At 37.1% G+C, this 25,336-nt stretch overlaps 1 protein-coding gene across 1 annotated transcript; it reads right to left on the bottom strand.

Moving 5' to 3' along the window:
• Positions 1-4,306: 4,306 nt before the first annotated feature.
• LOC148651218 (androgen-dependent TFPI-regulating protein) lies at positions 4,307-24,426 on the bottom strand. Its single transcript, XM_088601256.1, has 6 exons — positions 24,085-24,426; positions 20,067-20,198; positions 16,365-16,466; positions 10,970-11,085; positions 9,771-9,922; positions 4,307-5,547 (listed from the first exon to the last, which is right to left on the bottom strand). Exons 1-6 carry the CDS (start codon positions 24,235-24,237, stop codon positions 5,516-5,518), a joined length of 687 nt encoding a protein of 228 aa, XP_088457382.1. The 5' UTR covers positions 24,238-24,426; the 3' UTR covers positions 4,307-5,515.
• Positions 24,427-25,336: the final 910 nt, after the last annotated feature.

Genomic DNA, 25,336 nt, shown 5'->3' with positions numbered 1-25,336 from the left:
CTGTGCTTGACTGAAAGAACTTACTTGAAACTAGCATAAGTGTTTTGGCTCTAGGGCCTTCTGTTGCTCTGCTCTTTCTTTTGAAATTAGCTTTGTTAATTTGCTAGATCACATATAAAGTGCCCTGTGGTGCCAATGCTCTATGGTGCATGCACAGTACTGTTGCTGAATGATGCTGACGTTTTTTTGTATTAGTCCCATCCATACTGTATACTAGTCTATCTTCTGAAGCAGTAATGCACAGCTGGAATCTGTCTGTATTGATCTGATGTCTGTGCTTCATTTACAGTATGTATTTAATAAAAAACAATCTACCGTACGTTGCTTTAATCTGAACACATGAAAAATCTCGTATTACATTACCAGCATTGCAACCTGTTGGTAATATGATAAGAATTAGAGCAGTACAAACAACCACTTTTAAAAGTGGCACACCAAATCTCCTGAAAGCAATCCAGATAAGAAAGAAAATAACTTATTTTGAAAACAGAAGCCTTTGGCCTTCTTAGGAGAGTAATATAACCCGAGAAATCAAATCAAATCTGATGTCCAAACCTCAGAGGATAAATTGCATGAAACCTATTTGTTTTCTCTTATTTACTAATTCAGTGAAGAACACCAGCCCAGTATGCAAACAGACTAACCCATTTTATCACACCAACACATAGCGAGGGCAACAACACAGCACTAAGAGTGATGTCATTTCTTAATGGCAGCTGCAGTGAAGTACAATCACATCACATTATCACATATTCAGTTCTCCTGTGGATTCCTGGTTTAGTAAGAAGCAGCCCTGGTTGATCGCATTGAATTTCATATCATGCAAGTACCATAAGGTAAAAATAAACACTATCACAGTGCAAGTGCCATGCAAATAAAATGCAAGAAAACTGTATATGGTAAAAGAGTATGCAGAAAGTGTTGATAAAGGGCAGTAATGGAGACACACTTTTGGTACATATTCCATGTTTGCAGGGGAAAAGGGCACTTGGCAAGTTATATTGCAGTTGTGAGCTTTGCAAACAGTGGAAGCAATAGAGAGTAAGACATTAAATGTAGCTAAGAGAACACAGTTGCCAAATGTGTCTTGAGGAAGCACTAAAGGGTGGTCAGAGACTGAGTTGTTCTGGTTTCAATGGGACCTTACCAGATACCAGGCTATGTTAATGTTTTTAATTAAGCATCACAATGTCAAATTTAGAGACAACAGAGAAGACTGAATAATAAGCAGTGTAAAGACTAAAGCTGAAAGTATTCTATGCAGAGAAGATGACAGCCCTGTGCTTGTTTTTTTTTTACTTTTAGTATCTACTGTGGTCTCCCTGTCAAAGTCATAACATAGTTTTCAATGCACTCAGTATGTGTTGCTGTAGCTTGCTTGACCCCTGATGCTGCCTTTCATATTAACATCTGAACTCTTGCTGTGTTCCGGTGATTCAACACTAGGTAAAATTTCATGACTCTGATTATGAAAAATATTGTCAATTTGCTGAAACTCCCTGAAAAACATGATATTCCCTTTCAAGCCTTCTGAGGTTAGAAATACATTTGATCAGTCAAATTCAGCTCTGGTCTGACTGCCACATTCCAGGAGCGCATTCCTAGATAAGAGAAAGCTGGCCATCATGTGGAGAAGCACTGGGGGTCACTAATCCTGCTTGGTTTGTTATTGCAGGGACTGGGGCTCTGTTTTCTGTCAAGTGACACTGTGCACACACGCGCACAAAAGCAATAGACAAGGATGTTTCCCTTATTATCGTCACACTGGCAGATCTCATGCAGACCAGAGTATCACATCATTGTTGTTTGAAAATTCCAGGCCAGACAGACTGAAACATAATGGTGCATTATCACTTCCACCAAGCTAGGTCATGTTTTCACTCTACACAGGAACCTGCTACCCAAGGTGGCGAGCAGCGAGGTCAAATCCATTTGGATGGAGCTATAGACCGAGGCTGATAACAATAACAGGAACTCTCCACTGCTGAGAGGCTGTCTTCTGGAAGTGCCTCTCTACATTTAATGAGTTATGACCGCACAGTCCCCTTTGTGTTTGGATAACTTTGATTATTTGAATTATAATAAGAAAGAAAAATATGACTCTGTGTGCAGAGTACTAGACAGAGGGAGGGTCTGATGCCAGAACCTGATGTCCTGTAAAACACGGAGCCTTGTTAGTACAAGTTAAAGTTGGAATTGTCACGTTTTAGTAGGGAATGCAGGTTTTCAGCAGTGCCGTCGGATTTGCCTTCAAAACATGTAAACTGATTTCCCTGATGCTTGTTTTCCAAAGTGATTGAAGAAAATTTAGTTAAAAATGAAGTGGAATTTAAGGGTCCTGGATCAGGAAAAGCAGACTGAATGGTACCCAAAATGGCAGGGTTGGGAAATGGGTTGTTGTCTGACCATATGATTCTGGAAATCTTTTCAAAAAAGAGAACTTCCTTCCCCCATTGAAATGTATGCACCAACAAAGGCAGTATTAAAACATTGTTTACTTGGTATGGTATTATTATTATTATTATTTTATATAGTGCCTTTAAAACTATCTTTTCTAAGTATTTTAAAGGAAAATTATCTATTGAATATAATTAATCAGTTCTTGAAAGATAACACTTTAAGAGTGCAATTATTACTTTTAGTTTTTGCCACTGCCCATTTTTAAAAATGTATTTTCAGTTATTTCAGATACAGGGCCTTAATTTTGCAGTAATTTATATCTAGATTCATCTTATTCAGAAACATAGTACTATTCAGTGGTTCACTGGCCTTGTTCCACCTTTTGGATGGAATCCGAATTGCTACCGTTGATAAAAGCAGTTTCTATGAATTTAATCAATGTGGTGCCACAACTTCTCAATTAACATGTATTGTTCTCTTCTGGGTAAAGAATTAGAATCACCATTTTTTTAATGTTACCCAACAACCCACCCTTAATTATCTATTGATTTATTAATTATCTAATCAGCTCATGTCATAAGGGAAGCATTGGCAAGGGGCATTCATGCTCTGAATAGTTTCCTGTCATCATCCTCATCTTTTTCACACTGCAAGGACCTTGTCACCTTGGTCTGAGCCATGAGCCATGGTCCCAGAGTGCACAGGAAGCCATTGCAAACTGTGGTATATACAGTACAGTAGCTGACTAGCCCAACCCATCCAAGTTAGAGTTCAGTAACTCCTGTCCACTAACCAATCCATGCCAGACATGATCTCACATTCCTCCAGCTTTCAATTCATGAACCTTCAATGCAAAACCTTATGTTTCCTAGAAGTTATTCCTTTCTAGATATCTGCCTGTATACAAAGATTTTTTAAAAAGTTACAAATGCAAGGAAATCCTCATTTGCACCATTTGGTTGGAGGTAGCTTACTGATCCAAGAATCCCTTCCTGTTTCTTCTTGAAGGAGGCCAAGAAACCAGCTTTGAAAATGTGGTACTGTAGGTTATGTTCTGGACACCAAAAAGAATTTGTCCTGTTTTCACATCAGGTTTGGGATGTACAGTATGGTGGGCTCTGAGAGGTAGAACAAAAACAGGAATATGTAGGAATTTGTATATTTTAAAAACAATAATTCCACAAGAGTCTTTGACTCGGTTCAGTCCTTGTAAATTCCTATATATACTGTAACACTATAATTACAAAAAAAAGCTATGTCTAAATTCTTTATTAAATTATGTCCTTTTCAAAGACAACTTACATTTACTGGGGTCTTCCTATCAAAGTATACAGAAAATTAGATATCTCTGAAATTAACATAGATAAAAATACTAGTGACGTCTCATATACCAAGATACCTTTCTAAATGATTTTGAGGAGACCAGTCTGAGAGGCTTGTTGGGAAGCAAAATAAAATAATAAAGTAGGAGTTCAGAGTGAGTCATCCTTGCCACTGTAGATATAAATATCTATAGGCGAACATCTTGCTATTTATAGACCCTTTGAATTACATAACACAAAGTGGAAAGGCATATCTTTGTAATATTAATCGGATATTGTTTTTTAATGTTATTCTTAAATAGTTGCTGTAGCACATCCATGATTACAATACCTTTTTTGCAATTCTCTTTTGACTGTTACTTTCATGACATGAAAGGATAAATAAGCTGTGAATGAGTTGCTAAGATGTTCAGTACTCTCACATTACTCTCACATTCCTGGCACTTTAAAATATTATCAATCCAGACCTGCAGGAGACATGACTGAAACCCCTCTTTGAAACTTTTTGATCACATAGAAGACTATTGATACAGTATCTATCTGCATAACCTGGTGTCTCAATTGTCTCTTGTATCACAAACTCATTTTAGTCCCAGTCACATTTAATGTATATAATGCACACATTTAGTGATATCCAATGTCACAGACAGCATGTGACAACTATAGACTGGATATTTTATTTCACATTGTGCTTAACAAATGTAGACTTACATTGTTGTGTACTGTAATTAAGACAGTTCACAATTAATAGAGTGCTAGTGGAGCCATGCTGAAAGTGGTCACATGTTAGGGCCCTGCTGTGTTATTTAAGCTACATTTTAGATCAATTCACAGTGTGAGCAGTTGGAAGCTGTATCAACAGGTGGCGCCAAAGTGTTTTTTTTTTCTCCTGAACATTATGGAATATAACTTCTCTGATTACACTGCATGGATGAGGTACACTAGACTGATACAACAGACTTTACCTTTGTTAGGTATTTTAATATCATATGGTGGTTGATTCCTCAGTTTTTGTAGTTGATCCTCTCTGAGTACACACATACTGTACTGTAACACAGTTTCAATCACAAATATATAAATACATAGTTACACATATGAAGAAATGAAGAGGTGAGAGGAAAACAAATAGAAGTTTTTTTTTTGCTTTTACTTTTATGCAAGATGAGTATCAAAAGTCTTTCTCCCACTGATACATTTAATATGAGAAATTACTTTTCGAAAAGAAGAGATTTGGAAACCCTATTACACTTAACATAATCTCAAAGGACATACTAATTACAGTAATCTTTGGTGTTTCACTCTATATCATATGTTGATTAGCTAATCCAGTTTTACAAATAGTATTCCAATTCGGATGACTTGCATCTTTTCATTTATACAAGGAGGAATGTGGGACAGCATGCCTGGTATGTAAAGGGGGTTTATTACTCATTTTTATAGGGTAGGATTCTCAAAAAACAAAAATGAAACTAATTCCAATATATAGTACAGTACAATGTTTGGACCACAGAAAACACAGAGCCTGGAAATGCAGAGAAAAATAACAAATCTTATTAGTACCAATGTGTTTGATCATTACTGTAAATAACCAGCTTTATAAGCAATGTTCCAGTGTTGCAGCTTGATCTTTGCATTTAATAGAACCAATGAGAACTGATGAAAGACACATAAAGTGTTTGTGGTACAATGCACCAGGTCTTTTGGAATGATCATGGCTCCCTTGGCAGTACACAGGCCTCTCAGTCTGCACCAGTGACTTCACGGGGCTCTCTCAGAAAGTGTGGAGGAAGCATTCATGTCCTTTTCACCTTGTAATGGGGTTGGCCTGTCCACAAAACAAAATATGTCCAAAACACAGCTTAGTGTTTATTAATTAAATTTACTCTTTTGGTAAAATACAAAAACAAAACCCGCTAGCAACGGCCATAGCTATGAGGAAGCACAGCCTCCAGTCTGTATTAATCATCCTACACAGCCACTGAGAGCTTTTCCTTGCTGACCAACATTGCAAGTGTCTCCTTATAAATGTTTACAACAAAAACAAAAGATTAAAAACATTAATACAGAGAACATAAGAGTTTAATTGTTCATTATTATTTATTGTATCTGCAATTGTTTTGTAATTTGCCTTGTGCAAATGAGGTTCTTTTCATGAAACGACACCATTAACGAGCAAGATGGCTTTGGAGACCAATTCCTTGGCTTTAAAAGTGTGCTGTTTAAGAGAGTAGACCCACCTACATTTTTAATGGATGTTTGAAATACAAAGCAAATTACCTTGAGTCAGTTCCATCTCACAACTAGTGTATAGAGAATGTGAGACCTCTCTCATCTGAAATAAAATGTGGAGAGGACCTTTCACGTGTGAATCTGTCATTGTGAATTACTGCTAAGAAGCTATGTGATAATTGCCAGGAATTCTTTTTAGTTGCATATTTGGAGCGTAAATCAAATTTCATAAAGGAGCCCTCATTACTGGAACAAAGAAAGAAGTACCATCAACCTGTTTGGCTTCAAATTAAACCCACAGCAATCAGTGAGTGCCTAGCCTTGAACAAGTAATGGATCTTTCATTTTTTAGAATCATCTACCAGAAGAATTAACTGCATTTTTAAAGAGCCATTTGTCATTCAGTAATATAGGTCCTGAGCATGAGCCTAAGCATGAGAGAACACTATTATTGAGAAAGTCCACACTGTTTTAAATTACATTACAGGGATGACACCACCATCTTTCTTTTGCCTTTTGTTCACTTGTTACTTGAACTAGTTTTCTTAGTTCTGAAGGTTTTGCTTGTGATACTTCAAACACCACTCTTGCAGGTGAAATTATGACAGTTGAGTTAGACAGCAAATTCTGCAGCAGATCAAGTTACCAAATGGAGGATACCGTAGGTCTTGACCCCGACTTGAAACATGTGAATAAAAAAACTTGTGAGCTGTGGTTTGTACCAACTTGCTTTTATATATGGTATGAAGAATTAGAAGATCAAACCCATAAGGCATAACATTTGTTATATTCTCTTGTGGAAAACTTATATGTTCAATCCCAATAATCGCAATAAGGAGGTGAGTGCAAATGCAGCTTACTTTAATTTGCTAGAAACATACAGTATGTCCACACAACATAACTTTAACATTCTTTTAAAACTTTCCTATAGTCATGTTCCATAAAGTATAGCAAGTTGCCATAACAACACTGAGTTAGTTCTGTTAGGTTTTCTTGTAAATCGAGTAAAGGAGAGGATAAGACTTAAAGACCACTGTTGCCTTATAACGGGTAAGTTTTCTTTGAATTTTTCAATCCTCTTTCTAAAAAAAGATTTCTTAAAATTTTCTAATGAGAGATTTTAAGATATTTAACCTCATCGAGTTGACATTTTTCGGGGTCTTTCTGTTATTTCTGGTCAACACCAGTTGCAGGAATACTGGGCTTTGTAATTCTAGGCCTGACACAGTAATGACTGCCATCACTGTCTAAGGGTGGTAAAGTGCATTATTCAGCTAGTAATTGACATCTGCTGTAAATTTTCATAAGTCTAACATGTTTAAATGATCATGTGATGGATGCCTTATTTGCACTTGACTTTCAGCCCGCAGTTTGGAAGAACCAGTTGTTATTCAGTTTGCTTTTACTTTTTGACCATTGTACGAGCATTTCCTAGTGGAGGGTTGAATGCATACGTTGTCTGTTTTTCGTAGAAATCTCATCCATTAGATCTTATCTTTGATTTTGCATTACTTAATGAAGCAGAGATTGAACAGAATAAAGGCTGCAATGGCTGAAAAGCTGATTGACAGTTACAGGATGGCCTTCTTTTGTGTGGAATACAGATGACAATATTTAGATTTCTTTTAGTCAGAAAGTTAGAAGCTAAGGAAGAAAAAAAAATTAATAATAGCTTATCCGATACATGCACAGATTAGTGCCAATCATGGAAGTTTACACTCCTGAACACTTAAAAGCTGGACTGTCAATACTTTGTGCTATGCAAATTCTGTTAGATGTTACTTATCAGTATGACCTGGCTCCTTAATGGAGTCTCAGTTAAGATATGTGGATCAGAGGTCCTGGATTCGATTTCTTCTTAGTGATGGCAGAATGCTCAGCAATAGTTTGGTGCATTTATTTAGTGTGTGCAGCTAAACCTGGACCCATACTTGGAAGAGAGCGCCTTCTGAGTTGATTTCTTAAGTGTTGAACACGTACCTGACCCAAAAAAATAAATGCTCTCAAGACAAACTAGATTCTCAAGGAATTTTCCTCTGTCTTGCAATGCATCCTCCATCTTCATGATTTTTATCTAATATTACAATACCTCTTTGATAACACGTTTGTATCCTGGATAAATATGGTAAATGACAAGCATCTGAGGAGAAACAGAGTAAAACATGCTAACAGTATCAAACTTCTCAAACTGGTCTGAATTTCTGCTAGGACTGCCTTACAATAGTTATTTTTTTATGTATCAGGATTTGAACGTGAGAGTAAACAAAGCTATTGATATACTATTGGAATTGCAAAATGTAAGCCGCAAGACAAACTGAGTTTCTTTTACTGTATGTAAATTGTAATGTAAACTATGTTGCAATGTAATTTAAATGAAAATTGTTTTCTTAAGTGAAGGCGAACACAAACTCCAGTAATAAAAAACTGATCTGCCTATGGCCCGATTTTCACATTTTTAAAAGATATTTGTCATCAAATATTTGGGCCATTTATTCACGAAATATTAAACAGCAAAATGAAGTTATCACACTAATCAAGTGACCATCTGTTGGTTGTATGAGAATATTATATGATTATATACAGTATTATACAAATTGGATGTTTTAATAAATGAACTCATCTTGAAATAGTATTTGATACTTTGATACTTAAATCCTTCTTTTTTTCTGGTGATGGCTATTGCTAGGTACAGTTAAAAGGGAAAGGCCATCCCCTTTGATGCAAACAAGCAAAATTATGCACTTAAAGAATATATCATCTTTATTAATTATGGTCCTCTTTATTAAATGTTGTCTACTTTGCTTCATCTGCCTGTGATCTCTGGCCTGTACAGGTGGGGTTCACAGCTCAGTGTGACGCCATCTGGTTGAAGGTCAGCACCTCCAAATCTGAGGTCAGTGATCTCTCTTGGAAAAGAGTGGCTTGGCCTGTCCAGGTGAGGGGGGCACAGCTGCCCCATGTGGTGGACTTGAAGTAACCCTGGGGTTGTGCTCATGATTGGGGGTAGAGGATTTCACGAGACTGACCAGTGGATTGGTGCAGCAGCTGTTGTGATGCGGACAGTGTACTGAAACATGGTGGTGAAGCAGTAGCAGAGCTCTCAGACGGAGCTCTCAGTTGTCCTGTCGATCTATGTCCCTTCATCTATGGTCACAAGCTTTCAGAAGTGACTGAAAGAATGAGATGATGGGTACAAGCAGCGGAAATGAGGTTTCTCATGGGGCTGGTGGGCTTACCCTCTGTGACAGGGTGAGGAGTGAACAACACCTTATTTTTCATTCATGTTCATTCATAGCTAGTGAGTACAAACACATACTTTAGATATGCTAAAAGCCCTTGAGTTATCAAGGAAGTCTGAGTCACTGTCAGTATTCCATACATAAAATAATCTTTCAGATGAAAGATATGACAAAACAGGTATGCTGGAGGTGTGCCTCCTGTCTTCTGAAATGCCACAAAGAAGGAGAATTCAAAGCCAGAAATATGTATTGCAAAGCATATACTGATGTCATTTTAAATGACAAGGCCTGTGAGTAATTTAAGGTCAGGCTATAAACAACATGATTTGAAACACAGAACAAAGAGACATCATATTGGCAGAATGTAGACCTTAAAATGTTTTTGTGAGTTTGGTGTTCAAGGAAATCAATTGCTACACCAACAGTTAGCCAAATTATTGGTCACCTCCTAATACCATATAAAATATGATTTAATTATTACAATTTAGTGCACAATAAAAAACAAAAATGAACCTGCCATCTATGAGATTCAACTACTTATATCTACTATATGTGGAACACAATTACAGCTGGAACTTACCCCAGATGAAGCAGTTTAGTGCTTCTCCAAATAGATACAGACCTTCCACAACGCTCATGTTGAAAAGGAAGAAGTAGGCAAGGCCAGCTGGGGTGAACTTGCCAAGGACTGGGTACACCCAAACCCCAACAGTGAGGTATATCCAAATGACCCTGTGAAGGAAGTCAGGAGGGAAGCTGTCTTACCATGACAATGGCTGGAAAGAGCAGAACCAGGTTCACAACTTCTTGTTATTGATTGTCATTACAATTATTCTTTGGAGAATTATGTAAACCTAAACAGCAGTATTACTTTTCTTGATTATTCCATCCATTCTTTTCCTTACTGTTTCTTCCAAATCAGGGTTGTGGGGGAGACAGAGCCTATTCTGACGAGCAACAGGCACAAAGTGGGGTACACCCCAGATGGGGTGCTAGTCCGTCACAGTGCAGACACACAGACATACTTCTAAATAGACACATACTCACACCAGGGCCATTTTTACAAGAAGTTAATCAACCTACCAGTAATTTTTTTGGACTGTGGGAGGAAACTGTAGCATCTGGAGGAAACCCATACGAACACAAGGAGAACATCCATAGCCACAGTGCCACCATTCTTGATTATTGAACTGTATTTTATTAATATGTGCATGAAATGTATTTACATTTACTCAAAGAGTCTTAAAACTTCAAAAAGAGTGCTAACACTACAAAAACAGAGCTCAAAATACATAAACGCATTCACATAAGAAATACAGCATTCACACAGAAAATACAGCAGTTTAAGTTTTCCATTACACCTCATTGGGTATAAATATAGTTATTTACATTTTACCTTCATCTGGTAGCTATTGATGTTTGTTTGTATGTTAGAGAAGCTGACAAGAGAATGAAACAAAACACCTTAACTGTCAGCCAGCTGACTAGCCCACATAAACTCGGTAACTGGCTCTGTGAGTGACAGACCACATCCTGGAGGACAGAGGTCTACTCATTGGCTCTTGATCACTCAAGGTCATGACATCTGTCTGACCATCTGCCGAATGCAATGGTTGTACCACTAGTGTTTCCAAGAAGAAACAAAGCTCACATCAGCAGAGTTTTGGTTTCTTCTTAACAGAAGAGGTGATTTATTTGAAAATGGGGTGTTCAGCAACGTATTTATCCCACTGAAAAGGGATACAGTGTTCATAACATTTACATCTCCTCATTCCTTACCAGGTCAGGTAGCCCACCCCAATAATTCCAAGAGTAGCTAGTCCATTCTGTTTCTTCGGATAAGCATGACGATGGAGAACAATTTCAACTGCTAGCAGAGGCAGAACAGCTGTGTGCTAAAAAACACATAGAGAAAACCATGGGTCCCAATGACTTTACAGGAGACAAATTTTCATTAAGCAGCACTTAAAGAAAAGACTCTGTTTCGGGACAGCCTTACTGTTCTCTTGTATTTGTCCTAGATTAAGTTCTCAATTCACTAATACTTGGCTCACTCAGATGTATTTCTGAATCTCCTTTATATCTGATGGCTGTGAAAGGATGTATTTGATTTTGTGCAGTGCGCTCCAGTTCCAGTCCTAGAGGTCAATAAGCATTTAGGTTTTCTAGGTCTCTTTAAAGCAGCAGCACCTGAAGAGCCTGAAGACCCAATTGAGCCAATGAAGAGCCAATTTAGGTCATTAAGGGTAGAAGTGGAATAGAATTCTGTAGACATGCCAAAACTATAAAATCAGGGTAGGATTACTGTATGTAGAGAATAAAATGCAAATAAACAATTTTAAGATATTTGCCCTGAACAACAAATTAATATCATGTGATGGGATCATAATGGCATGGAGAACACAAGAAAACAAGATGTCAGCATAGTGGTGTCATCATCAAATTTGCTTCCATAAAAACAAAACATATTATGTCATGTCATGTCATTTGCCAAACCACTTTATACCATATGGTGTCGCAGGAAGAGCAATGAGCGCAAGGCAGGGTACACCCTGGACAGTGCTCCAGTTAATCGCAGGGCAAGTGCAAGCCAATCATACACGTGGACAATTTGGAAGCCACCGTAAAGGTGTAACGGAGCTAGTTTGGATACGGTGACATCATCGCCCTCCCTGCGCATAGCAGGGACCTCAGCCACCTGGGCTGGGGGAGGTCTCCTTTAGCTCATGCGGCTGCATTACACTGGAGACCTGAGTTTGTGCCCCAGGTGTTGCGGGACGAAATGGGCGAGGTGGAGCAGCGGCGGGCACAAGCCCGTGCGGAACCGCAACGGTCACAAAGGCTGAGAGGGGAAATTTGGCCCGGACACTGGGATTACTCCCTTCTCTTATCATGAAACGCCCGGGGATCTTTAATGACCACTGAGAGTCAGGACCTCGGTTTAACGTCTCATCCAAAAGACAGCGTTCCCTACAGTATCGTGTTCCTGCCACTATACTGGGGCATTAGGACCCATACAGACCACAGGGTTGGTGCCCCCCTCTGGTCTCACAAAACATATTATACAATCCCCCAAAAAATCTCCCAGCAAAAAACATGTTGCACAGCAATTGGTTAGAATAAACTTTCATTTAAAGTGTTTTACGAAACTATACAGTACCTTGTTCAAGGGTATAACATCAGTGTCCCACACGTAATTGAAACTTGTAACCTTCCAGGTAACTATTTACAACCCTAACCAGTACTCCACACCACTTCCCGGGATGGGCAGTTCATGGAATATGCTCTCCCAGCTAGAGTTTGTAACGAACGTTCAGGAGGGATTACAACAACCAAGTTCAATCAGACTTGACTGGCAGTAATAAGCAATCGCTCCTGATGTGATTTCCTCTCCTAAAACACTATAAATACTTACATGATCCCCTTCACTTCCTTGCATACATCTTTTGCAACCCACCTTTGCAGCTGCCCCTTAGTCACTCCTCAATCTACATGGTAGTTCAAGCCTCCTCATCCTACGGTCAGGAGTTTAGCCCTCAACCAAGTGGGTTAAGCCAAATTTTCACTAAACGCTCCATAATCCTTTCAGGACACTTTATTCTTGGTTGTTGTTATTCCTAGTGAAATGCACATTTTGAATATGACACAAAGAATGCAAAGCACTGTTGCAGAAAGGCATAGAGGAAATCTAAATGCTAAATCTAAAAACATAGTAGATGTAACAGGATCATGGCATCGAGATTTTCTGATATTAAAACGGGACCCTCCTGTGGTGTGACTGACAGAGACCACAGATTTTTCACAGCCCAGCTACAGTCTGATTACAAAAGATCTGACATGAAAAATCACAAACCTCATGAGCGGAAGGAGGCCAATGCTAAATTCTAGGAAGCTGCAAATATTACTGAAACAAATTGCGAAATGTGGGTGTCAGACAGATGCTTACTGCAGTCCAAATCAAATGCAATCTTTTATTTCTGCTGTAAATACAGATGGTTTTATTCTATGTTTGTGTCCATTTTTGTTACTGTTAGCAGAAATATGTATTAGAATCCTTGTATTTTGCTACAGGATTTGAAAACAGAATGAGGTAGGATTATGTAATGATTTAATTGCAGTTTTCCACATCCAAAAACAAAGAAATGATAGAAACCTAAGATTAATCATAGTGAATATGATATATTTATCTATCAATTTTTTAACCGCTTTATCCAATACAGGGTCGTGAGGGAGCAGGAACGTATCCCAGCAAGCAATGGGCACAAAGCACAAATACATACACTCACACCAAGGCCAATTTTCCCAGAAGCCAATTAACCTAACAGTCTGGCTTAGGACTGAGAGTGGAAACTGGAGCACCCGTAAGAAACCCAGGCAAACACAGCAAGAACATACAAACTCCATAGATAGCATCCTGGGAATTTAACAAAGGACCACAGCACTGCGAGGCAGCAGTGCTTACATCTGTGCCACAACACTGCCCCTGAACGTCTTTTAATTCCTACAGTAATTTTATAACAGTTCCTGAAACTTTCTCCATAGGGATTATTGTATGTGGTAAATTGTGGCTAAAAATTGACACCAATTTTCAAATGCTCAGTTGTTAATGAGCTGTCTAGAGAAAATGACATTTCAATACAGTTGATACAGTATCTGTTCAAACACACAGGACAGTACTGCAGTAAGAGTGCAAAGTGATAAGAGAAGCAGCAGTCAGGGAATGAAACACGTTTTTTTTGCAAAGAGAGCATGCCCCATTGCAGACTAGAAACCCTCTAATTTAACCTTTTGCTAAAGAGCTATTTCCTTAATCTCTAATTTAACCTTTTGATAACTTCCAAGTTTTCTAAGTCTGTTAGCTGTAGTGTACATAACCTCGAAATCTGTAAAAACTCCAGAGTACAAACATAGCTGTACTTGATTTTATTTACTAGTTGTACAGCTAGATCTTGTATATCATAGATATTATCTTACTGATAGGCAATATGATTTTTGTTATTTTGCCTTGAATATTCCAGAAGGTATTGAACCTTATTGTTCAGTGTAATCCATTTTTTGTAAAGTAACCACTAAAACAAAATTTCTCATATGTGGCAAATAGGTGAGTAAGAAATACAGCTTTACTATTCTTAAATGAGATCTTGCACTAAACCCTTCATCAGGAGACATTCCTGCAAATGAAAATATCACAATAGTCTTTTAGGATGCTATGAATATCCTTGGTCTGTATTGATGAAATGGGAGAAATCCTTTTTTGATAAGAAAATATAGTCCATGCATGGACTGTGTATATGTCCATATTAAAACCTTTGCAATAGGCATATGAGCTATTATTAAATGGATCTGAGTACACAAAGGTCATTGTTCAAACTATACACTGTGGGGAAAAAAACACTCGTTCAGAATCATTTTAAAACTCACATTTGCCTTTACCACTTATTTCTGTATTTAGATGATAATTTGTTTCATATTACACACATCTGCCTTATGTTCAGAGCTTGTTCCTGATCCATTTTCTCAAAATGTTTTTGAGAGAAGTGGGACAGTTGGTAGAGGACTGCAAACAACAGCTGATATTAAGTCACCACCCAGCAAGTGGTGCCACTTGTTCCTGTGGGTTCCTGAAGGTCTTGTCCAGACAATTATGTCTTTGTCAGCTTTGTTGGCCATTTCTGTCACTAAAATGTATTTTATTTTCAGTTGCAATGTTAATGGATTCAGAGCTCAGTTAGTGAAGTTAATTTTCTAAGTCCTGAGTCTAGATATTCTAAGAATATGAAAAGTGATGTAAAGACAATTAACACACCATGAGCACATTAGAAACATAGACCAGGTGAGCAGTATGCAAGAGTGGTTGGGGTTTGGGCTTATAACTGAAAAGTTGTGGGTGCAAATGTAAGATGCTTTAGAAAATAGCATCAGCCTAAAAAATGAATAATTATTGATAGAACAAACAAATCCATCATCAGTGACATTGGACATTTCTTTAATCTATATTTCACTCACAAGCTAAAATATTAGAAACACCAGTGTACTGCATGCTTCACTGATTCCAGCAGTTTTTATTAGAAATGCTATCTGGGACAGTGCATAGAGAATACCTCACATACCTCATGCCAGCCATACATTAAACATACATTCACTACTACTAATTTTGAGTTACTTCACTATAAAATAGCAGGTGAAAAATTACTGTGTTTTAGGCATTGATTTCTCTCACTGCTAAAATTTGCTTGTTAACCAAAACATACAGTATACAAAGTGTATATACTACACTTTGTAGTATAAGATATTCCACAATGTTTAAGCTTTGTGTAATTAAATATTTACTGTACCTGTTGTCTGCTGTTGTTCAGATGAACCTCTGAGCACATTAATTAAGAAGTGTCCTCAGTTGTCCCTAACTATTAGAGGATGGTGTATAAATTAATCATCTGTTTATTTGTCAGCTCTGTTCGTACAGCTTAATTTGTGTTTTTAGGTCGCTTAGGTTGTGATAGTACACTTGTAAGTATTGTGGTTCATACAGCACATACAGAAACCCAGGATTAGGAGAACTACAGTATGAAGCTGGACCTGTTCTAGAAATTAGAGTTAGGCTGTTGTATGATCTCGGTCATAAATCATGTCCTATGTGTGCTGTCTAACAGTTCAAGACACAATTAAAAAAAATCAGTTTTATACACTGAACGGCATTTAGACAATATTATTTCAATTTTGAATTTTTTATTTCTTTGTCCTGGAGTTATAAAATGTTATGGCATTTTTCAAATTGAAATGCATGTCTTGTTTCTCAGTACACACAATAGATTTAGACAAATTAATGTATTTAGTAATATATGATGATTAATGTGGCTTGCATGTCTAATTCAGAAAGATTGATCTATGATGAACAACCTTACCATTTATTTTTAATCTTCACAGAATAGATGACTGATCTGACTGAAATTGAGTGCTACACCTTCTCCTAATATTTCTTCTGCAGACATTTTTAATAATCATTTTATTTCAATTTAGCGTGGAGGGCAAAACAGACAGACAACACTATAAGGAAAATTAAAGTTTAGGTCAGTGAATGATAAAAAACCAGCAGAAGAGAAAACGATATTTTGGCCACGCTTTTTAAAATGCTGTTATTGTGTGAAAATAAAAAATAAAAATTTGGTTGACTTACCATAGCATGGTTAATCCAGGGAGGAAAAAAATTGTCGAGGTTATCAGGGTACACCAGTTGCCGATCATACATAAACATTCCCCAAAAAACCATGACCACAAACTGGAAAGGACATAAAATGCAAATGTTAATAATGGCCTGTATATGGTTCCTAAGTCATTTTTGCTGAGCTCCTGAGAGCTGGTCTTTCTTCATGTTTTCATGGTCTTTTAAAGCAGCATCAGCTGAAGAACTGGGTGAGGCAGTTGAATGTGTCCAGTTAAGCCACTAACCAGCTGATTAACTTCGATAAGAGCTGAGACTTCATGAAAGCCTCCAGACACACTTATCCTCCAGGACCAGGACTGACTCCCCTGCTCCAGACACACTGATCCTCCAGGACCAGGACTGGACTCTCCTGCTCCAGACACACTGATCCTCCAGGACCAGGACTGGACTCTCCTGCTCCAGACACACTGATCCTCCAGGACCAGGACTGGACTCTCGTGCTCTAGACACACTGATCCTCCAGGACCAGGACTGGACTCTCCTGCTCCAGACACACTGATCCTCCAGGACCAGGACTGGACTCTCCTGCGCTAAACACACTGATCCTTCAGGACTGGACTCTCCTGCTCCACACACACTGGCCCTATAGGACCAGAACTGGAATCCCCTGCTTTAAACTCTTATTTAAAAAACACATAACTATTCAAATAGTTGTAGGTGACTGCAAAGCAAGTCTTTGAAAGCAACAAACACTGCAATGTCATTTTATACTTGTGTTTGGTCCCCCTGTTACAAAAGCCTAGGGAATTTATCATTTTTTACTGTATATACAAATCGCATTGCTAGCATCAACCAATTACAGGTACAGTACATGCATTATCAGTAAGTGCTGTGGCAGATTGCCCCAGCAAGGAAGGGTAAAAGCTATTGAGGTACAGAAGCAGTTACAATGAGTCAGGCACTAGAGGTCGCACGCAGAGTGTGCAAAGAGTGTTGCAGGGCTGTCTGGATCTCTAAAGGGAAATTAGCAGTCTCGTAAGTTAATTACATCTGAAGAAGAATAGGAGGCAGGACTCTCTATACGTTTTTTGAATCCATGCAGAGTGATGTACTGTAAGTGTGGGTTGAGCTTGTGTACTTTAGTGCAAGACAAAATAAACCAAATTTACAAGAGCAAATTACCTTGATAAGGTCAGGAGCAAGAAAGTCAGCCCTTTGCCTTGGTTGATCCTGCAAGGGATCCTTTATTAAATAGAATAAGAGAACTTGCAACAAAGAGATAGGCCCTGAGAAAATGAGCATATTTCAGTGCGATGCCACAATACTAAGGCCACAATATTAAAGCCACAGTACTAAGGCTCTGAGTCTTCCACAGTAGAGCCAGTATATCAACAAAGGCTGTACACTGTTCTCTCGCACACGTGTAAACGAGAGTAAACTTCAATCTGCAAATACAATTATTTTTGCTTCTCTTTATTTTTATAATTTTATGCAGTTACAAAAAAATATAAGGGTTAATGTTTACAGGGACAAATCAATCCAGCATCAGTAATAGAACATTCTCTGTTATACTGAAAAAATGATGTAGTGAGTGTAGCACAAAGCGATTTTTGTTGTGTCACTTCTGTACGAGGTTATTTCATTTATCAAACCTTGTGTACAGAATCAACCTTCCATACACTTTGTTTTTTCAGATTTCCAAAACTAGCAGGGTTTTTTGTCACACTTTTACTTTCATTCTTGAGACAAAAACGTTTCTTCCTGAGCATTTTGTTTCCTTTTTATTACTTGCCAATACCCTTCTTCCTTCTTGAGTATGTTGCCAGTGAACTGCGCAAGGCATTTGGAAAAAAAATGGATGTGTTGTGGAAGGAGTCCAGACATAAATATTTAGGTCGTTTTTTTTCATTTCCACAGAGCCAAGCATTTCCAAAACTATTAAGCCAACAGTCTGCAGGGAACTGTTGAAGTAAAATGCTTATGTGTTTGTCTTTGATGAATGCACCAAAACAGCTGAAGCACAGTGGAAACAGTGCACAGCTACTGTAATGTTTCTGCAATGCAGCTGCTGAGTGGACAACAATAAACAGAAAGGACATTTCTTTCCAGAATATCTTGGCGCCGTCTTGTACAGACACGTTTCAAAATCCTGTTATTATAATTTAAGCTGACGATGTTCAGTTCATTTGAGGACAACTAAGATGGCCCATTTGTTCCAAACCACAAAATACATTTTATTTTACCAAAATGACTGAGGTCTCTTCCACAAGTGTAAAACACAAAATCAGTTGGACAGCAGTGAAAAAAAGGTAAATAGCATCCCAAGCAACTCTCAGATACCAATAGTTGGATAAAGCTTTAAGTCTGGTGGAAGATATAGTAATATAAGACAAACAGATCTTCAAGGTATAATGGTCGTCAACCAATTTTTAACAAGATATGTTATTCAGAGACCATTAAAAAAGCTCTTCCAGCAATCAATCAAAACAGAGCAATTAACTTGAATGCAGTTAATATAGCACCTCTTCATAAAAAAGAGAGACAAAAGACCAATGTCTTGGTTTTATTATTGTACAGTACATGTGAGATATTCCAGGAACATGGAAAATGCTATACTGTATTCACTTCTGAAAGGGAAAAATCAAAGGAACAACATTGGATTTATGGAGTTGGATTTACCATCAAGAATGATATAATCAACAACCTTCTTAATTTTCCAGCTGCAATGAATAAATTCCTTTGTTTGTCACTACTCTAGATTCAGAAGGCAAAACCAAGGAAACTATCTACTGTATGAAATTCTTCCAGAATATTTTTGGATTCTAGAAGGACTACAGATTTAGTCTTGGAGACTTCAATTTTAAAGTTGGAAAATAGCTCTGGAATGGAACCATTAGCGAGGAAGAAGTTAGAAATTTCCATGACATTTTTCTTGAATTACTCAGACCAAAAAATCTGTTCAGAACATTCTGGCAACGTCTACAGTTCCAGCACTTGCAGATGATTAATTTCATTGTCTATAAATGATAATGAAGGATAATGAAGATGCCAACATCATCAGAGTAATGAAAGAAGATAATGACAACTGCTGGAATGATTGCTTTCTTATATGCTTCATTATGACAACTGGCTCACAAGCATTACCTGCAGATGAAGCAATATCCACAGAACCACCAAAGCCAAGGAATTTTGAATCCAACCAAAAGAGCATTCTTAAAAGTCAAAATCACCTGTAGAGCTAGTCTATATGATTACACCTCTCCAAGATGTGCTTCAACAGAAAGCACAGCTGTAGACCCCTACTCCATGGTCCTGGTTAAAGTATGCTTACCACTAAAAAGGGGATTATTGTTTTACTGGTGTGTGCATGGGGTGACATCAGGGGCCTCTCAAAAAATAAAACAAATTCATAGGTAGTTGTTACGGCAATGCTGATGAAATTAATTGCTCTCATGTTGTCACAGTTTAGTCCTACTATGCACTGTGTTGCAATGTGACAAATACAGTATCACTATGATATTAGATGTTATCTCTCCCCCCTTTAGATCTTAGTGATTTGTCTTCACACTGTCTACTTGAAGGACCATTCACAAGCCCTAAAAGCTTTTACTTCTGATCATTCTCACCTACTGTAGTTTATGTTTTTGTTTCCGTTTCAGTTGTTAAATACACAAAATTCTTTAAAAAGAGTAAGAGGAAAGTCAGCATACTTACTGAGCCCACAGGGAATGCCAGCACAGAGAATAGGAGGTCTTTCCAAAGGTGAAGTTTTTTTGCTTCGCCTTTCATATATGGAAGCTGAAAATCACTCAGGGCTGCCAAGCCAAAGAACACCATCTGTAAAACCTGAAATGCAATCATTTTTCATAATTGGTCCTAGCCTCTTGCTTGGCAGTAGGACAAACACCACACTAAATTCAGATAACTGGCTTAAAAAAAAGCATTGTGACTGAGTTATGGAAGACCATGGCTCAATCAAGAATTGAAAAGGAAAGAGCAAGTAACTCCATGAGCTGTGAGCATCTACAGAAGTTACAGAAGTGATGTCAACCCCCCCCCGCCTTCCCAAAATCTAGACAGTATGAAACGCTGCCAAAGAAGACAACAGAGTGTTTTGGCATCATGGAACCTGCAAGTGACCCAGAATCGAATCCTGGCAGCAGCAGGGAGAGCTACAAGCATCACACGGCCCTGGAACACTGCAATCAACCCACCTCTATCTGTATAACAAAATATACAGGCACTGAATTTGACATACAGTGTATGCTCCTTATGTTTTTCCTCCTCATTTGTCATTTTTATTTTGCATTACAAACTTTTTTAACTGTATTATTCAAGATTTGCAGATCTTAATTGCTCATGCGTAGAGAAATGAATAAAGAAACTTGCTAGGTGGCAGACACAGGAGGTAGCATGTTCATGAACACACTTGTCTGTAATGGACTCTTTCAGTTTTGATCTGCCTAAGTCTGGCAGGTCCCGATATGCTAACTTTATTACCTAACATTGTGCAGACAGACAAGAAATATTCTTTATTCACGCTTGACTGCATAACACAATGAGTATGTGTAGATCATAAAGGATCATAAAATGCTTTGAATATATCCAGGGGGCAACAGTAGCTATGAATCACTGTGACCATTTACATGTTATGAAAATTTCAAAAACAAATCAACCAAATTACGAGTCAATATGAACATTGTAACATAGTACAGATTTCTAAAAAAATGAATAATGCAATAATATAACTGAATAAATTATGATGATACGTTTTTTTGGCAACATACTTCACTGCCATACTCCACTACATCATTTTTAGAACTCAGGCTCGTTGTAGCTTCAAGCTTACAAATAATTACAAGAGTGCATTCATTGAATTTGAGAAAGCAGATTTGTTGGTTGTCTGGTGGAACAGGAATGTGAATATATGTGATTCTATTAATAAAAATTGAGTTACTTACAATGAAGGGCTGATTAATTAAATAGAAGTTATGGTCTTCTTACTTACGAACTATTAATATTCCACATGATCCTAAATTCTTAAGAATTAACCCATTTTTATGCTAAGATATATAGCATTTGCCTTACCATCCTCCTGGTCACCATTCAATCCATGAGCCTGGAGGCTTCCGTAGGCATTTATCTAGATATTTATCCTTGTTACTGGAATACAGTCAGCTTTTGCAATGGCAAATGGGTAGAAATTCCAAAACAGTTTGAACACATGCTCTTGAACAAAAAATGACATTTTCGACCACAAATAAAGGGATGGAAACAATATTCCTTTTCATCAGATCTGAACTACTATTTAACAGAGCTGTTATTACAATCTTAATAGTTACTGTAACTTTAATTAGCTATTAAACATGATTAGGGATGTAGAGTAGTGGGCTAATATTTTATAGAATGAAATTTCAATGCTGTGTTTTCTTCCATCTTCAACAGAAAACTTTGTATTTCCATTTTGAGGTATGCACATATGCACAGTCGTTCTGAAGAACACATGATTTCTGGTATTGCTGCCGTCCTGCTTACATAATACTTATATAATAAGATGTACTGTATATATACTCAGTTATTCTGGAAATTCACATGTATTAGATAATAAATAAGAAAGAAGACATGTTAAAGGTATTTATAAGACAATCACATTCTAATCTTATTATGTTGTAGTCTAATTGTTCATGCTGCAACTTTTGTTTATGCCACAAATTTTATTATCATGGTAGCTATACCAATACAAGGGAGAACTGACTTGCGGAATGCACAAAATGATTTCTGACACAAATAGAACAGTCTTATTTCTGACTTCAAATAAAGCAGCCAGTCAGTCATGAAGACCAAACATGAGAATGTCAATGTGAGTCCTTTTGCACAGGGTTTGAGAAGCTGAATGTTGTTATGGCAACAGCCTCAGTTATGTAACTCAATATGCAACTGCATGAACAAGCAGCTTGGGCCCTGCCAAACTGTACTTTGATCTGGAACACAGTTTAAGATTTTTTACTTTGTGTCTGTTTATTTAGAAATGGATTACTCTCTCCTTTTTAAGTTGGTTTAACCACGGTGCTGCTGACCATGTTACAGATACCGTATAGGGGTAAGATTTTCACCATAAAACTTGATTTAAAAAATGAAGCGGGAATGGTTTTCCTCATTCATTTCCTGCTTTTTAGTGTAGTCTATTGGCCTTTACACCCTTTGATACCACTCTATTATAATTGCCAATTGTTATTCATACAATCTGACTACTGCATCCAGCACTGATCTAGATCAAAGACACTCAGGGGTGTCTTTTCAGACATCGGCTGTCAGGCATTCTTGTCTGCTGATTTTATTGCGAATCCAGAATAGAAATAGCAGTCATAATCCATAATGCTGCGCCTCTCAAATAATTGATTATATACATACAGTATACATTATATACATATCAATTTTCTCCTATACGCTTATTTATTTTTACGTATTGGCTTTCACTTAGCAAAATATTTTGTGCCACGGATCAAATATTAATGATTTATACATAGACCTATGTGTCTATCTCAAGAAATGAAATTGAAATAACATTGTTGCTGCTAAGAAGGTATAATCATAATCATGAATGCAATTTTGACATCCTACCTCACTAGTTCACCATGGGGTTAATACACTTTACTCTTTGGCCACTACCTCTCTAGTGACATCATTAGTCATTCACATCTGTTAATTTTAAAATGGATATTTACTTGGAGTTATAAGTATGGGGATTCACCCAATGGGAAAGGGAAATATTGCTTTTATTACATGGGAAGGGGGGTCCCTTCTTCAGTTCTTTTTAAATGGATGTGTGAACCATCCCAGTTCACGATGCACATCCTTTAAAGAAAAACAAAGTCTTAGTATTTGTTATTGGTATACTATAAAATTGAGGACAGCTCCCAAGTCCTGCAGGTTTTGCATGTAGTTCTCAATTAGCAAAACTAATTAAGAAATCAATGAGCACAATTTGGTTATTTATGATTGTATGGGGACTGGAGTTGTTCACTCCTGTTATTTGTTGCCTGAAATGTAACAGCATCCAAATATTACTGAGTAGTGTTTGGTTTATTTCCAAGTAAATTAGATTCTGTTTACTAAAATTATTTTGTTTTGCAACCAATTTGTTTAACACTCCTCATGTTTACTGTTTTACTCTCTTAACAGTCTGTTGTATACATCATATAATCATTAGGTAGTCTTTGACAAAAGCAGCTAAAGAGCTAGGCTTGCTGACAGCAAAATGATATCAACAGCTGTCAATAAATGTCTTAAATAATTTCAGTTATAATATTAGTAATTTCAGTTTTTTAGGAGCATGTCTTTTATTTTATAGAAAAATAAACCAATACAAGAATATGACATAATATTTTTTTCTGTACGCTTTCACAGTAAGTGTTCAAGACAGACTTTTGCCTAATTTAAATAGTAAGGCAAGTTGTTTCCTATTTTTCATAATTATTCAAGAAATCACAAAAAATGTAAAAAAATCAACTTCAAATGATAGTTCCTGTGTTTAGCTTTTGATAATTCTTTAGTCAGCATCAAGCAAAAAATTCAAACAAAAACTATTAAATTAACCTTTTTAAGGGAAAACTAAAGAAATGACACAGCACTACACTAATCTGATTTAAATTATAAATGTGCATATTTAAACTCTCACGAGAATGTTATTCTGTACATTATAGAATTAATAGAATAAAAGGAAAATGCTTACCAAATTTAGGAAAGTCAGATATTTCCATGGTCCACCGTATACAAAAAGTCCTTGGGGCAGTTCTTTAGGGTCCTTAGAGAGAAGTATTGAAGTTAAGAATGTATACCACATAAAGGTACTAATGTGATACGTTTTGCTTATAACTGTCCTCATAGTTGCCCCGGTGGTAACTGCTTCTCAGTACTCTTCAGTCAGTTCACTAGTTTCTCTAAATCTACCTAATTTCTGAAGTGTCTCAAATGTTAACATATATCTAAAGTTTAAATAGTAAAAATGGCATGGGGATTCGAATTACAAAACCTGTAGGCAGAGTGTTTTCCTCGTAGTGCAGCACCAAAGAAAGGCTTCTATTGAACGATTTAAAAAGATCAGGCAAGCTAATTATGGAATTAGCTAAGGAGGTTAGGTAAATACTTCTATATACAATGAAGTCACTGTTTCTTCTTATGTAAATGCCATAATACCATAAATGCCAATGTTATAACAGCAAAGGATTTTGGGAAAGGAGATGAATGCCATTTTCATTCCTATGATATACAGTAATTATTGCGTAAAGCTCCTTTATTCCACAGAAACACAACACTGAACTTTCAGATTAATTCTACAAAACCATGATGTAGTGATGGTACACAATTCTGACAAAATTAAACTGCATCAGGTTTTGAAAGGTGCCAAACATTGCCTCTTTGGCAAGAAATAATGTAGCAGTTAAATTGTTATGGTGTAACAGAAGTAATCTCATTTATATATGTTATTTCCAAGAAATACTGCAAATAGATCTCAGCTTCAGCTTAGTTTAAAATCCTGCATCTGGCACAAGGTAATGTAACTGTCTTTTAATTTAAGAGCTGATTATACAGTATTTTAAAAAATGGTAACTTAAAGGTTCACTAAACTTAATTATAAAAGAACTCAGCTGTTATAAAACAAATCCAGAAGACAGAGGGGCACTCAGGACAGTAATTACTGTTCTAGCATCTTGGTACATTAATTCAATAATGGGATTTAATAATAAAGATAAATTCTGCAAGCCTAAAGGCATTATAAACCTGGGCTACAAGCTTTTATCATGTGCAAGCAATAAAACTGAAGTAATATAGAAAATAATAAAGCTATCTTATAACATCACAGCACGCTGTAAGTAAAACATATCTGGTACTACTGTACAGGTATGTGGTTATACAGTATAAAGTGAATGAATATCCAGAATGCTGAAATGAATTCCCTTGGAAAATTTGATACACAAGCCTGA

The sequence above is a fragment of the Lepisosteus platostomus genome, chromosome 12 (assembly GCF_059453375.1).
Source record: "Lepisosteus platostomus isolate fLepPlt1 chromosome 12, fLepPlt1.hap1, whole genome shotgun sequence".
Taxonomy (NCBI): Eukaryota; Metazoa; Chordata; class Actinopteri; order Semionotiformes; family Lepisosteidae; genus Lepisosteus; species Lepisosteus platostomus.
The sequence above is the reverse complement of the archived record's forward strand: the minus strand, read 5'-3'. Positions and strand labels throughout refer to the sequence as shown.